The 23,400-nt window shown below is 41.3% G+C and overlaps 1 protein-coding gene across 1 annotated transcript in view; it reads left to right on the top strand.

Moving 5' to 3' along the window:
- The first annotated feature begins 2,353 nt into the window (after positions 1–2,353).
- The window catches only part of tmod2 (tropomodulin 2), a 54,483-nt gene continuing 33,436 nt past the window's right edge, over positions 2,354–23,400 (top strand). The window contains exons 1-2 of the mRNA XM_034194395.1: positions 2,354–2,587; positions 3,825–3,981. Of these exons, the coding sequence (XP_034050286.1) occupies positions 2,462–2,587; positions 3,825–3,981 (283 nt within the window). The 5' untranslated portion in view covers positions 2,354–2,461. The remainder of the gene's footprint in view (positions 2,588–3,824; positions 3,982–23,400) is intronic.

Below are 23,400 nucleotides of genomic sequence, written 5' to 3'. Positions count from 1 at the left end.
GGCATTACCCTGACCTCTAGTAATACTGTGAGAAATTTTGGAGTCATTTTTGATCAGGATATGTCATTCAGTGCGCATATTAAACAAATATGTAGGACTGCTTTTTTGCATTTGCGCAATATCTCTAAAATTAGAAAGGTCTTATCTCAGAGTGATGCTGAAAACTAATTCATGCATTTATTTCCTCTAGGCTGGACTATTGTAATTCATTATTATCAGGTTGTTCTAAAAGTTCCCTGAAAAGCCTTCAGTTAATTCAAAATGCTGCAGCTAGAGTACTGACAGGGACTAGAAGAGAGAGCATATCTCACCCATATTGGCCTCTCTTCATTGGCTTCCTGTTAATTCTAGAATAGAATTTAAATTCTTCTTCTTACTTATAAGGTTTTGAATAATCAGGTCCCATCTTATCTTAGGGACCTCATAGTACCATATCACCCCAATAGAGCGCTTCGCTCTCAGACTGCAGGCTTACTTGTAGTTCCTAGGGTTTGTAAGAGTAGAATGGGAGGCAGAGCCTTCAGCTTTCAGGCTCCTCTCCTCTGGAACCAGCTCCCAATTTGGATCAGGGAGACAGACACCCTCTCTACTTTTAAGATTAGGCTTAAAACTTTCCTTTTTGCTAAAGCTTATAGTTAGGGCTGGATCAGGTGACCCTGAACCATCCCTTAGTTATGCTGCTATAGACTTAGACTGCTGGGGGACTGCCCCTCCCTGAGCCTGGTTCTGCTGGAGGTTTCTTCCTGTTAAAAGGGAGTTTTTCCTTCCCACTGTCGCCAAGTGCTTGCTCACAGGGGGTCGTTTTGACAGTTGGGGTTTTTCTGTAATTATTGTATGGCTTTGCCTTGCAATATGAAGCACCTTGGGGCAACTGTTTGTTGTGATTTGGCGCTATATAAATGAAATTGATTTTGATTTTTTTGATTATACAAATAGGAAATAAAATAATTGCAAAGTGCTGCCTGGTAATAGGTTAAATAAAATGTTCTCAAATAAACAACAAATGTCGATTGATTTCCTGAAAGCTGCACTCCTCATGCAGTGTGAACACACACACACACACACAGTGTAAATATAAGGTCTTACCTGTGCGCTTTAGTGAAGAAAAGTCGCTCTGCGGCACTTTGCACAGTCAGATCAGTTAGCAAAGCAGAGTCTTCTTTCCCCACCGGTTCTCTGTCTTTGCGCAACAAGTCGAAAACGTCACAGCACCTCAATAATGTCTCATTTACCACAAGCTCCATGCGATCCTGGCTGCACACGCGATGAAATCTCAAGAAAAAGCTATAAAATTACTCAGTTCTCCGTGTGGAGCAGGGACACCATGCGCATGCCCTGGATGACATGCACATCAATATTTACGTGTCACACTTCAGGGGAAAAAAAGAATTTGCGGTACGTATTTAATTAAAAATTAAAAAGTTCTAACATCTTTCTGTGTAAATTATCTCATGTTACAACCTGGGACCTGCGTTTATAGACAAGTGTGAGCTTCTTTATGTACAATTTCTTTTTAAAATTGGTGGGTGCGGCTAATATTCAGGTGCGCGCTATAGTTCAGAAATTACGGTAAACACATGCAATGTGAACTCACCCGTGCACAGCCCTGTACCAGACCAAATGTCCCGTACGAAACGGTTCAATACAAGTACATGTATCGTTACACCCTTACTGTAAAAGCTCATGAAGTAAAAGCTTTTATACTTTGCTTCCATTTTCAGATACAAAATCTAAAGTGTTGTTTTATTTAAGATAATATTTCTGAACTGTCAAAGCAAGTTCAGTGGAATGTGTACACTTTGTGATCATGGGAGTGGTCACATGTGACTTGCAAAGTCTTATCCATTCCAGCTGTGACTATTCTGTTGCTTCATGAGAAGATACTGTTAAGTAGGACTGCAATGATTATTTTCATTATTGGTTTAATCTGATTATTTTCTTGATTAATTTGTTCATTGTTTGGGCCAAAAATTGTTAGAAAATGGTTAAAATGAAAATTTAAAAAAACCAGTGTCTCTCAAAGTCCAACATGACATTTTCAGATGTCTTGTTTTGTTCATGATCCAAAGGTATTCAGTTTACTGTTAGTAAGGAGTTAAAAAAATTCACAGTTAAGTTAATATCAGAGAATGTGGACATTTAAAAAAAGACTCAAAAGGATTGATCAATTACCAAAATGGCTGGTGATTAATTTAACAGCAGATTAACCATCAGTTATTTGACTAATCGTTGCACTTCTGCTGTTAAGGTATGATCACCTCATTTTGTCAGCTAAAATGAAAAGAATTGTCTTCCACATATTAATTTGTTTGCTTCTCTCTGTATGCTGGCCATCATTTATTTATTTATTTATTTTTTTTAGGAACCCTGTCCTTGGTCTGGAGAAGTGAGCCCAATAAAGTATCAGTGTGGCTGTCGTCTGCCTTTCAGTGTTGTTCTCTAGCAAGCTGCCGCCACCACCATGGCATTTTCATATAAGAAGGACTTGAACAAATACAAGGAGATTGATGAAGATGAGATCCTCAACAAACTATCTGAAGAGGAACTCAGGCAGCTGGAAACAGCCCTTGAGGAGATGGACCCTGAGGTCAGTGATCCCGAAGAGTTATAAGTCAAAGGGAGAAGTTACAGTGGGAAATGGAACATTATGGCACATGTCAAATTTCAGGAAAAACAAAAAACAACAACTTTCAATACAGAGGATTTTGTCCTCTGTGTGGTGTTGGAGTGGAAAGGACAAGACCATTGTGGGGAAAAATAACATTTCAGGGAAAGAGCATTCCTGCAGTGTTGCAGTGTGCTCCTTTACCGAGGACTGCTGTTTCAACTAATTAGCACAACCACATTGATAGCTGCAGTTGCCTTTTACAGTAGTGGAACAGCAACCCCAGTAATGCACTGAAAATAGTTAGATTTGATATCAAAAGATGCATAAGAGTAGACTATTTTTTTAATGTTTGCTTTTACATCCAGATCTTTACAACTAGATGCGTTTAACTGTGGAGCAAAATACTTGACCTGTTGTGATAATTAGTATGTTGGCTCATCGTTTATACACACACGCAAACTTCCAAACATTGTTTATTTATGAGAACATTTAGAGTACGATGGCCTTCCACCAACACCTGGGTGTTTAAAAATAAATAAATAAAAAATTCCATCTGACCCAAGTGAGACAAGTCACCACAGAGGACCCACAGGAAATCTGTTAGCACTAGTCAGAAAATTCTGTATCTAATGATGAAAAACATGGAATTTTTTTTTTTTTTTTTTAAATCTTGTTGCAAGGCGTTGAGACTATTTGTGTGATACACACACATAATAATGCCGGTGTACTGCCCTCTCCTGAAATGATCATTCTTTTAAGAACTATCCAGATTACTTCTTGATTACATTTTTGGTTTGAATGAATGAACAAATTTAATTGGCACACAGACGCAACAATAACAAAAAACCAATACACAAGACAATTCCACAGTGACATGTGTGACCAAAAGGGGGTGAGCAGAAGCAAAGCTTATAAACGCCCACCCCTTATATACATACTGTACATACATACATATATACCCATTACCAACTAGAACTGGTGTTATAAATATGCTAGTGACAACAATCTGGATTTACTATCATGCCATACAGACCAGTGAAGCATAGGATTGAAATCCTCTTGTTGGTTGGCAATGGTCTTAATGGTTGTTTAATATTACTGTTAGATGTTTGCTTTCTCTGACAACACTTTGCAGTTCCTTTCTGGTTAAAGACATCTCTTCCTTAAGTCAGTTTGTAGAGTTCATTGGTGTCACATGTCGCCTTTTGCATTTCAGAATGCACTACTTCCAGCGGGCCTGCGTCAAAAGGACCAAACAGGGAAGAAAGCGACAGAGCCGTTTGACAGGGAACGCCTCCTCAAATACCTGGAGAAGGAAGCTATGGAGTACAAGGACAGGGATGATATAGTGCCGTTTACTGGGGAGAAAAAAGGTGTGTGAGTGCATGTGAGCAAGAGAGAGAGAGAGAAAGAGAGAGAGCAAAACAGTGTGGTCTGAACTTTCCTTTGAATGTGATCAACCAATAATGTGTGATAAATTACATACAGTTACACATCACAGCATGGGTTAGTGTTGAGGCACATAATGCTTTCCACAGTGCTCTACACAGCTCTGCCAGTATCTGCTGTTGAATGGCAAGTTTGCTATACAATGTACAGTTGGAGATACTGTGATTCATACAGCTGTAATCTTCCATTAAGATAAATAACATCTGCTGTAAAACAAGATGCTATGTCTTAGAGAAGACTGAAAGACTATCTTGAATGAAGATGGGGAATATAACTTTAATAGACAAATGCCACGTATTTGGACTGTGTGGCACAGCCAAAACAATGAGGATAGCTAGGCTAAGGAAAGGCTAACTATAATGTTTGAAAATTGTTTAGGAGTTTTAAAATGTTTTACATTGTCTTTTGTGAGGTACACATGCACGTTTTTTGCTCTGAACAGACATTTTTGTCTGTTCATTGGTAAAAACAAACAGTTTACGCTTGAGTTCTTTGTGTCTCGTACAGTGAAATGAATTTGCTTTTTAGCTTCTGCTCACAAATGAGGTATTTGAATTACAAATAAATAATTTGCTGATTTAAATAAACTTTGCTTCTTGTTGCATGAAGCAGAAGCACCACATTTCAAAAATAAGTGACTTATAGACTGATGCAGCTCAAGTGTGAGTTATAGGCTGGGGCATCTTATGGTTTCCCCCTCCCCCATGATATATTTTTGGACAGGTGCATCTCGTATTCTGCTGCAACATATAGTCCAGAAAATATGGCAGTCATTTTGCCAGCTATTCTAGAACCAGTATTATCTACCTATGGTTTGCTTTTTTTGCACATCTGCCAATTACTGCATGTTTTTGTCTGGACTTATAGGCCTATCATCATAACAAATTTTGTCAGATGATATGCTGTCTCAGAAGATATCAAGATAAACAGTAATATTAGAATCTTATCGTCAAAGTTGTTTTAAGGCCATTTTATACCATTGATATGATGATAGTTCGGGGTAGCCACAGCGGATACAGCCAGATCCGCATTGGTAATTGGCACAGGTTTTACGTTGGATGCCCTTCCTGACGCAACTCCAGTTTTACCTGGAGAATGACACACAGCCGCTGGTGTGCCAAAGAGGTCTCCCATCCAAGTTCTAACCAGATCCTGCTCTGCTTAGCTTCTGAGATCTGACGGGATCAGGCTTACACAGAGCAGACCGGCAGCATTGATATGACGATAGTATACTATAAAAATGAAAATACATCCTTTCAAAGGGCTTTTGAAACTTAATTCTCAAGAATATTCAACATTGGAACTAAAATGTGGGGAAAAAAAAATTAAACTATCCCAAATCAGTGATTCATGGTTCAAAGGGTGGTATGAGCTAATGGCCCCTCAGTGCCTGAACTAATGGGCCATTTTCTCCATATAATGGGCCCTTCTCAGACATCAGTGGGCCTATAATTCTAATTTTTTAACCTATTATAAGAGCCACAAATTGAGCCAAAAGTCAAATATGTAAATTTCATATTTTGTGTCAATTGATGTTATGCATAAGTCATAAATAATGTTTAGGTGCTTTTGTCTTCTTCCTTTTTCACTTGGGGTAGCCACAGCATATCCAGTATGTATCTGTATGTATATTTGGCACAGGTTTTGCACCAGATGCCCTTTCTGACACCACATTACATGGAGAATGGACAGAGGCAGTTGTTCAAGTCATAAATGATATTGAAAAGGTTAAAAAAACATAAATATTAGCTTGATGCAACTTTTCCTCCTGTGTTCAAAACTTTAAAAGTGTAGCTTTAATGCAGTGAAGAACAGAGAGCTGCGTCAGGCTCAGGAGCACTGTGTGTGACACAAACTTTTTTCATGAAATGTTTTGGAATTGGAATACATCTCTTATTTGCATTACATGAATTTACTGGGCAGCACATGAAATGTTTTATATATATATATATATATATATATATATATATATATATATAAACATCACGCTAGACTGCCTTCACAATTTTGGCAATTTGAAGTTTGTTAGATTTTACATGAATGACGGCATCTCATAAAACCTTACTCTGTACAGATTTAAAATCATCGTAGGGAGCATTGCTTTTCATCAACCATCCCGTGCATGAAAACTTAAACTAATTCATATAATATTTCAACTTTTGTAATTAGTTGGTCGTGTTGTCTGCCTCAACTCTCATGCAGCTGACTGATCTCATATGGGGACAGTGATTCAGTGGTCAGTTCGCCAGTTCCATTTATTCTTTAAAACTATCTGGTTGGAGTAATGCAGTTGGATCACTTCAACTGGCAGGCTCGCTAAACAGAGAGCAGGGCTGATCCCGCCTCCTGCAGAGAGCAGGAAGCACTACAACGCGTTGATTATGCTGGTAAATTATGGAAACGAGGGACTATGTCTCTCCTCTGCCTTGGGAACGCCTCGGGGTTCCCCCGGAGGAGCTGGGGGAGGTGTGTACGGATCGGGAGGTCTGGGCGGCTTTGCTTGAGCTGCTGCCCCCGTGACCCAACTCCGGATAAAGCGGAAGAAAATGGATGGATGGAATTATGGAAACAAACACGCATCTAAAGGCCAATATATCCAGACTAGAATGTGATCGTCTTTATCTGTATATATCAAATGATAATTTGATATAATAAATGTCACGATGTACCAGTTTGATACTCTGAGCTGCTCTGTTTTTCTGTAAATAAGAATATTGCTAAATGTGCTTCACAATAAAACCATTTTAAAGTGCCATAGTAAGTCCCTTTGGCTATTCCCTTGCTTTTTTTTTCCCCACTCTGGTATTCCACAGTAGATTCAAGGTGGATCTGCATGTTGTTTTTTGCACGGATCATGCTTGACACGTCCTGCATTTTGGCTGTGACAGAGACCATTCCAGATAAGAAATAAAGATTAAAAATGACACAACTTCGCTGTCTGACCTGGAACAGTTGTCTGTGAACTCTGCTCCTGCAGAATTGTGCTCCTCAATGAATAAATAATAATAAAAAAAATTCAATGCATAAGTCCACAAGGCTCAAATGGGTGTCCTGAAGCCTGCTGCAATTGTGGCTAGGCCTGCAGCAGCCAGAAGTGGCTGTTCCTCTCCAGTCATCTCTGCTATTTTGCTGGGCTCCCCAGCAGCTTGTGCCTGTTGCTCACCTCTCCCACAGTTTTCTCATGAATCGCTCACGTTTAGGACTCCCAGTGAGTGCATTCAGAAGGTCGCTCAAGACCAGCGACAGCTCTGAGAGCGTACTCGCCTCGCTAACTTTGAACAGTTCAAAATCCAGGCACAGCACCCTGCGAGTCAAGCAAGGGAAGAGCGCCACGCAGAGAATGTTGTGTGAAATCAAGCGATATCCCTCTCAATTGCCGTTTGCACTTTGTCGCAGCTCAGTGAAGTAGGACGCTTTTAATAATGTCCACACCAAAAGAAACTGTAATGTGATTTTAATGGAAGGGGAAAAAAGCTTGGCATGTTATCTAATTTGTTATTATATAGCTAACAATGTCTCTGCCAAATTTGGGGCTTTTATCATAAAACACAATCCTAATGTTATTTTGCACACATCTGCCTTGCTGTTATGTTTGTTATGCTTCTTCAGGGATGGGGAAGGAATAGAAGTGTGCAGATACACAGCAATTACGGTACTGCTGTCTTTGCAGGTATTAATAATGCACGTCTGCTCTTATGCAACAACCTGGAGTGTGGGGGAGGTGAACTGTACCAGGAACTGGGACGTAGGGAATGCCAAAGGTGGAGGCACGGCTCAGTTTGAATTGATTACAGCTTTAAGTTCTTTGATGTCTTGACATTGTGATCAGCTGATGTCAGCTCTGCTGAACTTTTCAACAAGTAACCTGCAGTTAATGAGGCTGTAGTTTTAGTTCAGGTTGCAGTGGAAATGTCAGACCCAAAAGCTGTTTGGAAGGGAGTGATAAATATATATTTTTTTTTCCCAAGCTTGATTTCCTTGTTATCCTGCCCCCCGACACCACCACCACCACTTTCCCATGAGTTAACTATCACCTAGTGCTTCATGACGGGTTACACGTTTATGGGTTGTGTATTCTTGAGACTCTCTGCTGCTTGATCCTTTCCCCCCTGTGACTTTTCTGAGCACTATTTGTTTTAAACTATCCAAATGACACAGAAAACAACCATATGCAATAATTTAATCATAAAATGGAAAACGTAGCTGTTACATGTTAATGTAGTCATAGATACTGCATGTGTTACTCACTGAACAATTTGTTAAACGATTGAGCTTGTAATCATGATTGTCATTGGAATGATAAACTATTTGATTGTTGACAATGACCTTGGCATCAGTGACCTATTTTTGTCACAGTATTATCCAAATATGCCAAAAAAAGAAAAAAAAAAAAAAAACCCTGTGATCTTACAAAACTGCAAGACATCACCATACAGACCACAAGTTACTCTCACAGTGTGCACAAAAATATGTTGAACTATTAGACAAATCTGGAAAAAAAAAAGATGTCCAGCAAAAAAAGCACTTTCTGTCAGTTTGTCTGGTGATGCAGCAGTGCAGAAAAAGTTGATTTTTTTTTTTGTTTTGTTTTGTTTTTTTGTGTACCCATCTGCTATTTATTTTGTGCCTACCCAAAACAAATCTACACAAATTTGTGACAAACTCTTTGAAATATCAATCAGTCAACATTTATCCCTTTACAGCAGCCAGATGATGTCCAAAGTGCTTTACAGTAAAATCAAAGATCAAGTATTCTCAAAAATAAAACAAACATAGAATAGAATTAAAGATGCACAGAAAAAAACAAAACATCACCGCACCATTAGGTATTAAAAGCCAGTTTAAGTAAATATATCTTGAGCTTTGATGTAAAAGGTGCTGGGTTAGAAATGGTGCATAAATCAGAAAGTAACTTGTTCCACAGTCTGGGGCCAGCTGCTGCAAAAGCACCATCACCCCAGAGTTTGCATTTTGACCTCAGAACATCTAAGTAAAGTTGACCAGATGGCAGTAATGTCCTACTGTATATGCGAAGAGTTAAAATCTCAGACAAGGATGGTGCAAGGTCATTAATAGCTTTAAAAACAAACATTAAAATCTTAAAATCAATTTTAAAATGAACTGGAAATCAGTGGAGTGAGTAAAGTACAGGTGTAGTATACTCACTTCTGGAAGTGTTCATTAAAAGACCAGCAAGCAGCATTTTGCACAAGTTGGAGGCATGCGAGAGACAACTGGTTCACACCAGCATAAAGTGCATTAGAGTAATTAAGTCTGGTCATGAATGGTGGTCTCAAGATCACATCTACTGAGAAAGGGGTTTATTTTAGCCAGATGACATAGCCCGAAAGTTGTGTTCAAAATAGCAGCAGTGTGTCCTAAAAAAGTGACTCAATCTCAAAATCATTATAAAAGCTTTTATTTCCATACACGCAAATGCATTGAGAACACTGCAGTGCACAGCAGCCATGGAGAAGATTGTTCTGCTGTCTGATGCTGCTTCACAGGGCTTCGTCTGCATTGATATTTCCACAAGCTCCACATGGCATCCCATTGTCGTCTGTCTTGTTTTGAGTTTTTGATTTGTCCAGCCACAGTCAATAAGCCGGTGACCATAGAAATTGCTAACTAGCATTGCTAACGACTTCAGAGTCTGTTGTCTTAACCACAGCTGTCCCATTAAGATTGCTAACCTGCCATCATGTTCTCCAAAGAATTCACGGTCACACACTTGCAAAATCGGATAAACTTGCACATCGTCAGAACTAGACACTTGTAGAAATAATATCTAGATGTAAAGCAGTATAAGGAATGGAATCAGGAATTCAGCTGACTGTGAGTTGGGGGGGGGGGGGGTGGTGGTTCATGAAGCAATGTTTTCTGGGTTGATGTATTATTTTTCTCTTCTCCTGTCCCCATGTCACAGTGAGCATTAGGGAATCCTAATACCTGCAGCACTACTCTTTATATTGCACATTCCTCAAAATGTCGAGATAACTATGCTGAAAGTGAAAGCCTGAGATGAGTTAGTGGAAAAATTAGAGCACAGATAGTCTAACAAGATCAATTACTGAAGTTGGTAATGAAAATTCAGTAAGGTATATCTTATATGTGTTCAAAATCATAATCTTTTGTCTCCATTCTAGGCCAGATCATCTCTATTTTGTTATCATGTTGTTTTGTAATGCTTTAATCATGTGTTTTTATGTCTCCATTGGAGGTTTAATAAAATCATATCATATATATTCTATTCCAATTCTAAGGTGGAACTATGCCATTATACAAAGGTATATCTAAAAAGGAAGAGTAAAATAGGAGAGTAGAAAAGAGTAGAGTAGAGCCACTTAGGTGCCTGGTAGAAACATCCTAGAAATCAGTGTTCATACAGCTTCTTAGGCTCTTCTGTTCATTTGAGTCTTAGAAATCTGGATATTGCCTTTGACAGTTCATTGTCCCTCGAGCATCATTCAAGACAGCTGGTTTGAAATTGTTTTTATCATTTAAGGAATATTTCAAAACTCAGACTGCTGGTGTCGAAGGCTGAACTGGAGCTGATTGTTTGTCCTTTTGTTTCTTTGTGTTTGGGTTATTGTAATGGTCTTTTTACTTGTCTTAACAAATCTGCTTTGAAGCATGAATATTATAGGTGACAGATTGTGTAAACTCAGATTTTATTTGCCTTTTACAGTTTCATGTTTGAGGTTTAACATCTCCAAAGTCCCACAATTCTGAGTGTGCTCACAAAAATTCTCCTGCGTTAAACATCATTTGGGTTTGGTTTGTTTAATTTATTTTCCTTTATATAGCGCCAAATCACAACAGAGTTGCCCCAAGATACTTCACACAGGTAAGGTCTAACCTTACCAACCCTCAGAGCAACAGTGGTAAGGAAAAACTCCCTCTGAGGAAGAAACCTCAAGCAGACCAGACTCAAAGGGGTGACCCTCTGCTTGGGCCATGCTACAGACATAAATTACAGAAATAATTCACAGAACAATTCACGGACGAATATACAAGAAATGCTGTTCGTGCACAGGACAGGAGGGTCGCCAACACGAATACAAGTCCCATCTCTGGATGGAGCTGCACCTTAAACAGATAAAAAACAGAATCAGGCATCACAAAGACAAAAAATACTGTATAATTTGCCAGCATTAATCAACAAGAAAAACAGAAGAAATGCTAAGGTGATCGCCGGCCGCTAGCCCTAAGCTTCACTAAAAGACCCAGAATTTAGGTGAAGTTGAGGCCGCTGCCCGCTCCAATTACTAATAACATGAATTAAAAGAGTAAAAAGCATAAAACAAAACTGTACCAGTATGCTAGCCATATGAAAGGGAAAATAAGTGTGTCTTAGGTCTGGACTTGAAATTCTCCACAGAATCTGATTGTTTTATTGATGCAGGGAGACCATTCCACAGAACATGGGCACGATAAGAGAAAGCTCTATGACCTGCAGACTTCTTATTCACCCTAGGGACACAAAGTAGTCCTGCACCCTGAGAACGTAAAGCCCGGGCCGGTACGTAAGGTTTAATTAGGTCAGCTAGGTAGGGAGGTGCCAGTCCATGAATAATTTTGTAGGTTAGTAGCAGAACTATAAAATCTGATCTCACTGGGACAGGAAGCCAGTGAAAAGACGCCAAAATGGGTGTAATGTGGTCAAACTTTCTGCTTCGTGTCAAAAGTCTGGCTGCAGCATTCTGAACCAATTGGAGAGCCCTAATGCTAGACTGCGGTAAAGCAGAAAATAGAACATTGCAGTAGTCCAATCTAGAAGAGATGAACGCATGGATCAGGGTCTCAGCGTCAGCCATAGACGAGATGGGACGAATCTTCGCTATATTTCGCAGGTGGAAGAAAGCAGTCCTTCTAATATGGAGGCCAAAGGACAACGAAGGATCAAAAATTACCCCAAGGTTCCTCACTTTGTCAGTGTGATGTATGACTCACGAGCCTAGGATGAGTGTTAACTGGTCAAATTGATGCCGATGTCTCACTGGACCAAGAACCATCATTTCAGCCTTTTCAGAGTTTAAAAGTAGGAAGTTTATAGACATCCAAATTCTCACTGCTGCAAGGCAATCTTCTAAGGATTTTATGTGAATGAGGTTACCAGCAGTTATCGGCATATATAACTGAGTATCATCTGCATAGCAGTGAAAGGTAATCCCAAAACGCCACAATATGTGCCCAAGGGGTGCTATATAAAGGGAGAAAAGCAGGGGTCCTAAGACAGACCCCTGTGGAACCCCAAATTTCATGTCACTAAGGTTAGAGGTAGGGTTACTGTATAAAACACAGTGAGAACGACTGGTCAAGTATGACGTCAGCCACGCAAGGGCACTCCCAGTAATCCCAAAATGATTTTCCAGCCTATCAAGTAGAATATGATGATCCACTGTATCAAATGCAGCACTGAGATCTAACAGCAACAGAACCCTAGTGGTGTCAGAATCCATTGTAAGCAGAAGATCATTCACCACTTTAGTGAGAGCCGTCGCTGTGGAATGATATTTTCTAAAGGTAGACTGCAGTGGCTCAAAGAGATTATTCTCAGTAAGATAGTCTATGAGCTGCCGTGACACCACTTTTTCCAGAATTTTAGAGCAAAATGATAGATTTGATATCGGCCGATAGTTTGTCAGTACACTAGGGTCAAGATTAGGTTTCTTAAGTAATGGTTTAATCACTGCAGATTTGAAACGTTTAGGAACAGATCCAGAAGTTAAAGAAAGATTAATCATTTCCAGCACAATCGGCCCAAGAGTGGGCCTATACCAACAGTTTTGTTGGTATAGGATCAAATAAACAGGTTGTGCTTTTTGTTGACGTTACGAGTTTCGTCAGCATGTCTAGAGAGATACCATCAAATTCTGTAAATCTAGGTAATACCTCAGTAGTGGCGCCCACCTCAATAGCAGGGTGTAGTGGCTGGGTTAAGGCATGCTGGGATATGTTCAACCTAATGTCATCCATTTTCTTCTCAAAGTAATCTAGGAAATCTTGTGCTGTAAAAGGAGAGTGAGCTACAGGTGGTTGTCCATGAATAAGTGTTGCCACCATGTCGAACAAGAACTTTGAGTTATGCTTGTTTTTGTTGATCAAATCAGAGTAATAGGTCCGTTTTGTAGCCAATAATGCATGCTTATAGTCTAAGATAGCATCACGCCACGCAAGGTGGAATACTTCTAATTTTGAACGACGCCATTTCCGTTCTAGACCTCTTGCTTTATGCTTGAGGTCACACAGGTAATCATTGAACCAAGGTGACTGCGATTTGGGGGAGTGCGGTTTCAACACAGGTGGTGCAATCATGTTGAATGTCGTTTTGAGCACTGAGTTTAAACTATCCACAAGTCTGTTTACTGACTGGGTATTTGTCAAAAGTGAGGCTAAGACATCAGGCAGTCAAGCTTCTAGTTCAGTCTTAGTTGAGGAGTTGATGCATCGCTGCAGTGATAAATAAGGTTGTTGTTCCACTAAACACTGCAGCGAAACTGTAAACTTAATAAGTGAGTGATCAGAGACCACTGATGTAAGAGGCATGATGTCAATATTCGTGACAGCAATACCACGTGCGAGAACCAGATCCAGGGTATTTCCACTAATGTGCGTTGAATCCCGAATGCATTGCCGAAATCCTAATGCATCCACAATTTCCATAAATGATTTGCAGAGGGGATCAGAAGGCTTATTTATATGAACGTTAAAGTCACCAATGATCAGAATGTTATCTGCTCTAGGGGCCTAATATAGCTGTAAATGGTTGACTTTATCTGTAAAACTGCTGATATTGAGAAGGACATGAAATGATTATTGTTAACTCAGCCACATGGGGTGTGCAGCCAGTACATTCTGAGTGCCGGTCCCAAGCCCGGATAAATGAGGGTTGCGTCAGGAAGGGCATCCGGCGTAAAACAAGCCAACCCAACTATGCAGACTCAGAATCGAATTCCCATATAAGATCGGTCGCGGCCCGGGTTAACAACGTCCGCCACCGGTGCTATTGCCCAACAGGGTGCCGGTGGAAATTGGGCAACTGTTGGGCGAAGACGACGAAGAAGAGGAGGAAAACGTTGCCACGAACAGTGGGAGAAGAAGAAAACTAGAAGGGTGGAAATGAGGGTGGGGACTTTGAATGTTGGTAGTATGACTGGTGAAGGGAGAAGAGAGCTGGCTGATATGATGGAGAGGAGAAAGGTAGACATATTGTGTGTGCAAGAGACCAAGTGGAAGGGAAGTAAGAGCAGGAGCGTCGGCGGTGGGTACAAGTTGTTGTACCATGGTGAGGACAGGAAGAGAAATGGTGTTGGGGTCATTTTAAAGGAAGAGTATGTTAAAAGTGTGTTGGAGGTTAAGCGAGTGTCTGACAGGGTGATGAGTGTGAAGTTGGAAATTGAAGGGGTGATGATGAATATCATCAGTGCATATGCCCCACAGGTAGGTTGTGAGATGAAGGAGAAAGAAGATTTCTGGAGTGTGTTAGATGAGGTGGTGGAGAGTGTGCCCAAGCATGAAAGAGTGGTGATAGGAGCAGACTTCAATGGGCATGTTGGTGAAGGGAACAGAGGTGATGAGGAAGTAATGGGTAGATATGGTATCAAGGATAGGAATGGGGAAGGACAGATGGTAGTTGATTTTGCAAAAAGGATGGAAATGGCTGTGGTGAATACCTACTTTAAGAAAAGGGAGGAGCACAGGGTAACATAAGAGTGGAGGAAGGTGCACACAGGTGGACTACATTCTTTATAGGAGATGCAAGCTAAAAGAAATCAGACTGTAAGGTGGTAGCAGGAGAGAGTGTCACTAGACAGCACAGGATGGTTGTTTGTAGGATGACTTTAGAGATAAAGAAGAAGAAGAGAGTGAGAGCTCAACAAAGGATCAGATGGTGGAAGCTGAAGGAGGAAGACTGTTGTGTGACATTTAGCGAGCAGGTGAGAGAAGCACTAGTTGGAGGGGAAGCAGTTTTGGACAACTGGAAAAGTACTGCAGATGTGGTGAGGGAGACAGCTAGGGCAGTACTGGGTATGACATCTGGACAGTGGAAGGAAGACAAGGAGACTTGGTGGTGGAATGAAGAGGTCCAGGAAAGCATAAGGAGAAAGAGGTTGGCGAAAAAGTTTTGGGATAGTTGGAGAGATGAAGAAAGTAGACAGGAGTACAAGGAGATGCGGCGTAAGGCGAGAAGAGAAGTGGCAAAAGCAAAGGAAAAGGCATATTGCGAGCTGTACAAGAAGTTGAATACTAAGGAAGGAGAAAAGGACTTGTACCGATTGGCCAGACAAAGGGACAGAGCTGGAAAGGATGTGCAGCAGGTTAGGGTGGTAAAAGATGCACATGGTAATCAAATCAAATCAATTTTGTTTATATAGCACCAAATCACAACAAACAGTTGCCCCAAGGCGCTTTATATTGTAAGGCAAGCCCATACAATAAATACGGAAAAACCCCAACTGTCAAAACGACCCCCTGTGAGTAAGCACTTGGCAACAGTGGGAAGGAAAAACTCCCTCTTAACAGGAAGAAACCTCCAGCAGAACCAGGCTCAGGGAGGGGCAGTCTTCTGCTGGGACTGGTTGGGGCTGAGGGAAAGAACCAGGAAAAAGACATGCTGTGGAGGGGAGCAGAGATCAATCACTAATGATTAAATGTAGAGTGGTGCATACAGAGCAAAAAGAGAAAGAAGCACTCAGTGCATCATGGGAACCCCCCAGCAGTCTAAGTCTATAGCAGCATAACTAAGGGATGGTTCAGGGTCACCTGATCCAGCCCTAACTATAAGCTTTAACAAAAAGGAAAGTTTTAAGCCTAATCTTAAAAGTAGAGAGGGTGTCTGTCTCCCTGATCCGAATTGGGAGCTGGTTCCACAGGAGAGGAGCCTGAAAGCTGAAGGCTCTGCCTCCCATTCTACTCTTATAAACCCTAGGAACTACAAGTAAGCCTGCAGTCTGAGAGCGAAGCGCTCTATTGGGGTGATATGGTACTATGAGGTCCCTAAGATAAGATGGGATCTGATTATTCAAAACCTTATAAGTAAGAAGAATTTTAAATTCTATTCTAGAATTAACAGGAAGCCAATGAAGAGAGGCCAATATGGGTGAGATATGCTCTCTCCTTCTAGTCCCCATTAGTACTCTAGCTGCAGCATTTTGAATTAACTGAAGGATTTTCAGGGAACTTTTAGGACAACCTGATAATAATGAATTACAATAGTCCAGCCTAGAGGAAATAAATGCATGAATTAGTTTTTCAGCATCACTCTGAGACAAGACCTTTCTAATTTTAGAGATATTGCGCAAATGCAAAAAAGCAGTCCTACATATTTGTTTAATATGCGCATTGAATGACATATCCTGATCAAAAATGACTCCAAGATTTCTCACAGTATTACTAGAGGTCAGGGTAATGCCATCCAGAGTAAGGATCTGGTTAGACACCATGTTTCTAAGATTTGTGGGGCCTAGTACAATAACTTCAGTTTTTTCTGAGTTTAAAAGCATGAAATTAGAGGTCATCCATGTCTTTATGTCTGTAAGACAATCCTGCAGTTTAGCTAATTGGTGTCTGTCCTCTGGCTTCATGGATAGATAAAGCTGGGTATCATCTGCGTAACAATGAAAATTTAAGCAATGCCGTCTAATAATACTGCCTAAGGGAAGCATGTATAAAGTGAATAAAATTGGTCCTAGCACAGAACCTTGTGGAACTCCATAATTAACCTTAGTCTGTGAAGAAGATTCCCCATTTACATGAACAAATTGTAATCTTTTAGATAAATATGATTCAAACCACCGCAGCGCAGTGCCTTTAATACCTATGGCATGCTCTAATCTCTGTAATAAAATTTAATGGTCAACAGTATCAAAAGCAGCACTGAGGTCTAACAGAACAAGCACAGAGATTAGTCCTCTGTCTGAGGCCATAAGAAGATCATTTGTAACCTTCACTAATGCTGTTTCTGTACTATGATGAATTCTAAAACCTGACTGAAACTCTTCAAATAGACCATTCCTCTGCAGATGATCAGTTAGCTGTTTTACAACTACCCTTTCAAGAATTTTTGAGAGAAAAGGAAGGTTGGAGATTGGCCTATAATTAGCTAAGATAGCTGGGTCAAGTGATTGCTTTTTAAGTAATGGTTTAATTACCGCCACCTTAAAAGCCTGTGGTACATAGCCAACTAATAAAGATAAATTGATCATATTTAAGATCGAAGCATTAAATAATGGTAGGGCTTCCTTGAGCAGCCTGGTAGGAATGGGGTCTAACAGACATGTTGATGGTTTGGATGAAGTAACTAATGATAATAACTCAGACAGAACAATCGGAGAGAAAGAGTCTAACCAAATACCGGCATCACTGAAAGCAGCCAAAGATAACGATACGTCTTTGGGATGGTTATGAGTAATTTTTTCTCTAATAGTTAAAATTTTATTAGCAAAGAAAGTCATGAAGTCATTACTAGTTAAAGTTAAAGGAATACTCGGCTCAATAGAGCTCTGACTCTTTGTCAGCCTGGCTACGGTGCTGAAAAGAAACCTGGGGTTGTTCTTATTTTCTTCAATTAGTGATGAGTATTAAGATGTCCTAGCTTTATGGAGGGCTTTTTTATAGAGCAACAGACTCTTTTTCCAGGCTAAGTGAAGATCTTCTAAATTAGTGAGACGCCATTTCCTCTCCAAGTTACGGGTTATCTGCTTTAAGCTGCGAGTTTGTGAGTTATACCACGGAGTTAGGCACTTCTGATTTAAGGCTCTCTTTTTCAGAGGAGCTACAGCATCCAAAGTTGTCTTCAATGAGGATGTAAAACTATTGACGAGATACTCTATCTCACTTACAGAGTTTAGGTAGCTACTCTGCACTGTGTTGGTATATGGCATTAGAGAACATAAAGAAGGAATCATATCCTTAAACCTAGTTACAGCGCTTTCTGAAAGACTTCTAGTGTAATGAAACGTATTCCCCACTGCTGGGTAGTCCATCAGAGTAAATGTTATTAAGAAATGATCAGACAGAAGGGAGTTTTCAGGGAATACTGTTAAGTCTTCAATTTCCATACCATAAGTCAGAACAAGATCTAAGATATGATTAAAGTGGTGGGTGGACTCATTTACATTTTGAGCAAAGTCAGTTGAGTCTAATAATAGATTAAATGCAGTGTTGAGGCTGTCATTCTCAGCATCTGTGTGGATGTTAAAATCGCCCATTATAATTATCTTATCTGAGCTAAGCACTAAGTCAGACAAAAGGTCTGAAAATTCACAGAGAAACTCACAGTAACGACCAGGTGGACGATAGATAAATAAATAAATAAAACTGGTTTTTGGGACTTCCAATTTGGACGGACAAGACTAAGAGTCAAGCTTTCAAATGAATTAAAGCTCTGTCTGGGTTTTTGATTAATTAATAAGCTGGAATGGAAGATTGCTGCTAATCCTCCGCCTCGGCCCGTGCTACGAGCATTCTGGTAGTTAGTGTGACTCGGGTGTTGACTCATTTAAACTAACATATTCATCCTGCTGTAACCAGGTTTCTGTAAGGCAGAATAAATCAATATGTTGATCAATTATTATATCATTTACTAACAGGGACTTAGAAGAGAGAGACCTAATGTTTAGTATACCACATTTAACTGTTTTAGTCTGTGGTGCAGTTGAAGGTGCTATATTATTTTTTTCTTTTTTAATTTTTATGCTTAAATAGGTTTTTGCTGGTTATTGGTGGTCTGGGAGCAGGCACCATCTCTACGGGGATGGGGTAATGAGGGGATGGCAGGGGGAGAGAAGCTGCAGAGAGGTGTGTAAGACTACAACTCTGCTTCCTGGTCCCAACCCTGGATAATCATGGTTTGGAGGATTTAAGAAAATTGGCCAGATTTCTAGAAATGAGAGCTGCTCCATCCAAAGTGGGATGGATGCCGTCTCTCCTAACAAGACCAGGTTTTCCCCAGAAGCTTTGCCAATTATCTATGAAGCCCACCTCATTTTTTGGACACCACTTAGACAGCCAGCAATTCAAGGAGAACATGCGGCTAAACATGTCACTCCCGGTCTGATTGGGAAGGGGCCCAGAGAAAACTACAGAGTCCGACATTGTTTTTGCAAAGTTACACACCGATTCAATGTTAATTTTAGTGACCTCCGATTGGCTTAACCGGGTGTCATTACTGCCGATGTGAATTACAATCTTACCAAATTTACGCTTAGCCTTAGCCAGCAGTTTCAAATTTCCTTCGATGTCGCCTGCTCTGGCCCCCGGACAACAATTGACTATGGTTGCTGGTGTCGCTAACTTCACATTTCTCAAAACAGAGTCGCCAATAACCAGAGTTTGATCCTCGGCGGGTGTGTCGTCGAGTGGGGAAAACTGTTAGAGACGTGAACGGGTTGGTGGTGTACACGGGGCTTCTGTTTAGAACTACGCTTCCTCCTCACAGTCACCCAGTCGGCCTGCTTTCCCGGCTGCTCGGGATCTGCCAGAGGGAAACTAACGGCGGCTAAGCTACCTTGGTCCACACCGACTACAGGGGCCTGGCTAGCTGTAGAATTTTCCATGGTGCGGAGCCGAGTCTCCAATTCGACCAGCCTGGCCTCCAAAGCTACGATGGTAATGTGCTGAGAAGTGAGGAGTGTGTGCTGAGAAGGTGGAGGGAATATTTTGAAGAGTTGATGAATAAAGAAAATGAGCAAGAGAAAAGGCTGGATGATGTGGTGAGAGTAAATCAGGAAGTAAAAGTGATTAGCAAGGAAGAAGTGAGGGCTGCTATGAAGAGGATGAAGAGTGGAAAGGCAGTTGGTCCAGATGACATTCCAGTGGAGGCATGGAAATGTCTAGGAGAGATGGCAGTAGAGTTTCTAACCAGATTGTTTAATAAAATCTTGGAAAGTGAGAGGATGCCTGAGTGGAGACGAAGTGTGCTGGTTCCTATTTTTAAGAACAAGGGTGATGTGCAGAGCTGCAGTAACTACAGAGGCATAAAGCTGATCAGCCACAGCCTGAAGTTATGGGAAAGAGTAGTAGAAGCTAGGCTTAGAAAACAGGTGAAGATCTGTGAGCAGCAATATGGTTTCATGCCGAGAAAGAGCAGTACAGATGCAATGTTTGCTCTGAGAATACTGTTGGACAGGTACAGAGAAGGACAGAAAGAGTTACATTGTGTGTTTGTGGACTTAGAAAAAGCTTATGATAGGGTGCCAAGAGAAGAGTTGTGGTATTGTATGAGGAAGTCTGGAGTGGCAGAGAAGTATGTTAGGGTAGTGCAGGACATGTACAAGAATAGTGTGACAGCGGTGAGATGCGCAGCCGGAATGACAGACTCATTCAAGGTGGAGGTGGGATTACACCAAGGATCAGCTCTGAGTCCTTTCTTGTTTGCAGTGGTGATGGACAGGTTGACAGATGAGATCAGACAGGAGTCCCCATGGACTATGATGTTTGCAGATGACATTGTGATCTGTAGTGAGAGTAGAGAGCAAGTTGAGTCTAGTCTGGAGAAGTGGAGATATGCTTGGGAGAGAAGGGGAATGAAAGTCAGTAGAAGCAAGACTGAGTACATGTGTGTGAATGAGAGGGAGCCCAGTGGAATAGTGCAGTTACAAGGAGTAGAAGTGGTGAAAGTAGATGAGTTTAAATATTTGGGGTCAACTGTTCAAAGTAATGGAGAGTGTGGTAGAGAGGTGAAGAAGAGAGTGCAGGCAGGGTGGAGTGGGTGGAGAAAGGTGGCAGGAGTGATTTGTGACCGAAGAATATCAGCAAGAGTGAAGGGGAAAGTTTACAAAACAGTAGTGAGACCAGCTATGTTGTATGGTTTAGAGACAGTGGCACTAACAAAGACAGGAGGCAGAGCTGGAGGTGGCAGAGCTGAAGATGTTGAGATTCTCTTTGGGAGTGACAAGAATGGGCAAGATTAGGAATGAACATATCAGAGGGACAGCTCAGGTGGGACGGTTTGGAGACAAAGTCAGAGAGGCGAGATTGAGATGGTTTGGACATGTGCAGAGGAGGGACCCAGGGTATATAGGGAGAAGGATGCTGAGGATGGAGCCACCAGGCAGGAGGAGAAGAGGGAGACCAAAGAGGAGGTTCATGGATGTGCTGAGAGAGGACATGCAGGTGGTTGGTGTGACAGAGGAAGATACAGAGGACAGGGTGAGATGGAAACGATTGATCTGCTGTGGCGACCCCTGACGGGAACAGCCGAAGGACAAAGAAGAAGATGAAATGGAATGGAAATGTGGAATTGTAGTAATTTTCTGACTGTTCACTTGAATGCCTGTACTGGACAAGGCAAGGGAATCTATTGGCACAACAGCCCCACCAAGACTGTTTTTCACCAGCCGCCACTGGACCAGAGACTATTAATCGATGCCGACACATCTTTCTGGCAAGGTCACAAGTCCTCTCTTTGTCCATTTTTGTGACCATTTGTTATATTATTTGTTATATATATATATATATATATATATATATATATATATATATATATATATATACATACATACGAGGTCTATTAGAAAAGTATCCGACCTTATTTTTTTTCAAAAACCATAATGGATTTGAATCACGTGTGATTGTGTCAGACAAGCTTGAACCCTCGTGCGCATGCGTGAGTTTTTCCACGGCTGTCGGTTGTGTCATTCGCTTGTGAGCAGGCTTTGAGTGAGGAGTTGTCACCCCCCTCGGCGGATTTTCATTGTCAGGAAATAGCGGAATGATTTGGGCTTTTTTTTTCCCATCAGAATTTTTTCAGAAACTGTTAGAGACTGGCAGCTGGAAACCATTAGAAAAATTTATCTGGCTTTCGGTGATGCTTAGATGCTTTTCCTGTTAACTTTGTCGTGGACAATAAAAATTATGAGCTGTGCGAGTACAGCAACAAAGACGTCTTCGAAGACTAAATGATCCATTAGTACGTTTCACCACAGAACAAGCCATATTATTCCAGGAGTTTGTAATAAAATATTCCAAAACGACACGGCCTCCACTACCAGCTGCATCCAGCAGACAGTGAGCTAAAGACGAGAGGCAGAGACATCTACTCAGTAGCTGTCACCCAACGTGACCACGCCTCCACATTTACAACTGTTTTAAACTAATACAGTTGTCATGGAGGAGGAAACTAATATCTACAAGGTCTATTAGATAAGAAACCGACACTTTTATTTTTTTTTTTAACTATGGATTTGAATGACGTGCGATTACACCAATCATGCTTGAACCCTCGTGCGCATGCGTGAGTTTTTTCACGCGTCGGTGACGTCATTTCCCTGTGGGCTGGCCTTGAGTGAGATGTGGTCCAGCCCTCTCGGCTGAATTCCTTTGTTTCACACGCTGCTCGAGACGGCGCGCGTTGCTTTATCAAATTTTTTCTGGACCTGTGAGGAATATCGGAGTGGACACTATTCGAGAAATTAAGCTGGTTTTCGGTGAAAAGTTTAACGGCTGCTGAGAGATTATGGGGTGTTTCTGTCGGTGTAAGGACTTCCCACGGAGCGGGACGTCGCGCAGCGCTTCCAGGCGCCGTCGTCAGCTGTTTCGATCTGAAAACATCCTAATTTAAGGCTTAATTCACCCAGGACGTCGTGAGAGAACAGAGAAGATTCAGAAGAGGCCGGCATGAGGACTTTATGCGGACATTCCACTGTTTAAGGACATTTTTTAATGAAAGACGTGCGCCGCGACAGGAAAAACACCTCCGTGTTGAAAACCATTTGTAAAATTCAGGTGAATTTTGATGGCTTTCAACAAGTGAGTAACTGAGAAATTGGTTAACAGCTTGGGCATGTTCCAACTTGCCCGTTAAGGTTTCCAACAAAGGTGTTCTTCCTGTCGCGACCCCCCGCGGTCGGGTCTGGCCCGACATGCGACTCTGCCCGCACGTTCTTTCATTACAAAGTGTCCGTTAACAATGGAATGTCCGAATAAACTCCTCATGCCGACTTCTTCTGAAAGAAAGTTCTCTGTTCTCTGAGGACTTACTGGGTCAACAGAGCCTGAAATGTGGAAGTTTTCACCTTAAAACGGCGAGACGCTGCCACCTCGGAGCGCAGATCGCCGTCAGGTACCATGGACCATCCTTACGGCGACACTACCAGACCAAAATCTCTCATCAGCCGTTAAAATTTTTACCGAAAACCAGCTGAATTTATCGAATGGTGTCCACTCAGTTGTGCCTTACAGTTTTGAAAAAATTTTGATCAAACAAAGCAGCAGTCTCTGAGCCATTCCTAAACAATGAAAAAATCGACGAGAGGGTGGGCCACTCCTCACTCAGACTGCCCACAGGCGAATGACGTAACCGACAGGCGTGAACAAAACTCACATGCCCACGAGGGTTC

This window comes from Thalassophryne amazonica, chromosome 2 (genome assembly GCF_902500255.1).
Source record: "Thalassophryne amazonica chromosome 2, fThaAma1.1, whole genome shotgun sequence".
NCBI lineage: Eukaryota > Metazoa > Chordata > Actinopteri > Batrachoidiformes > Batrachoididae > Thalassophryne > Thalassophryne amazonica.
This window is presented reverse-complemented; position numbering and strand designations above follow the sequence as displayed.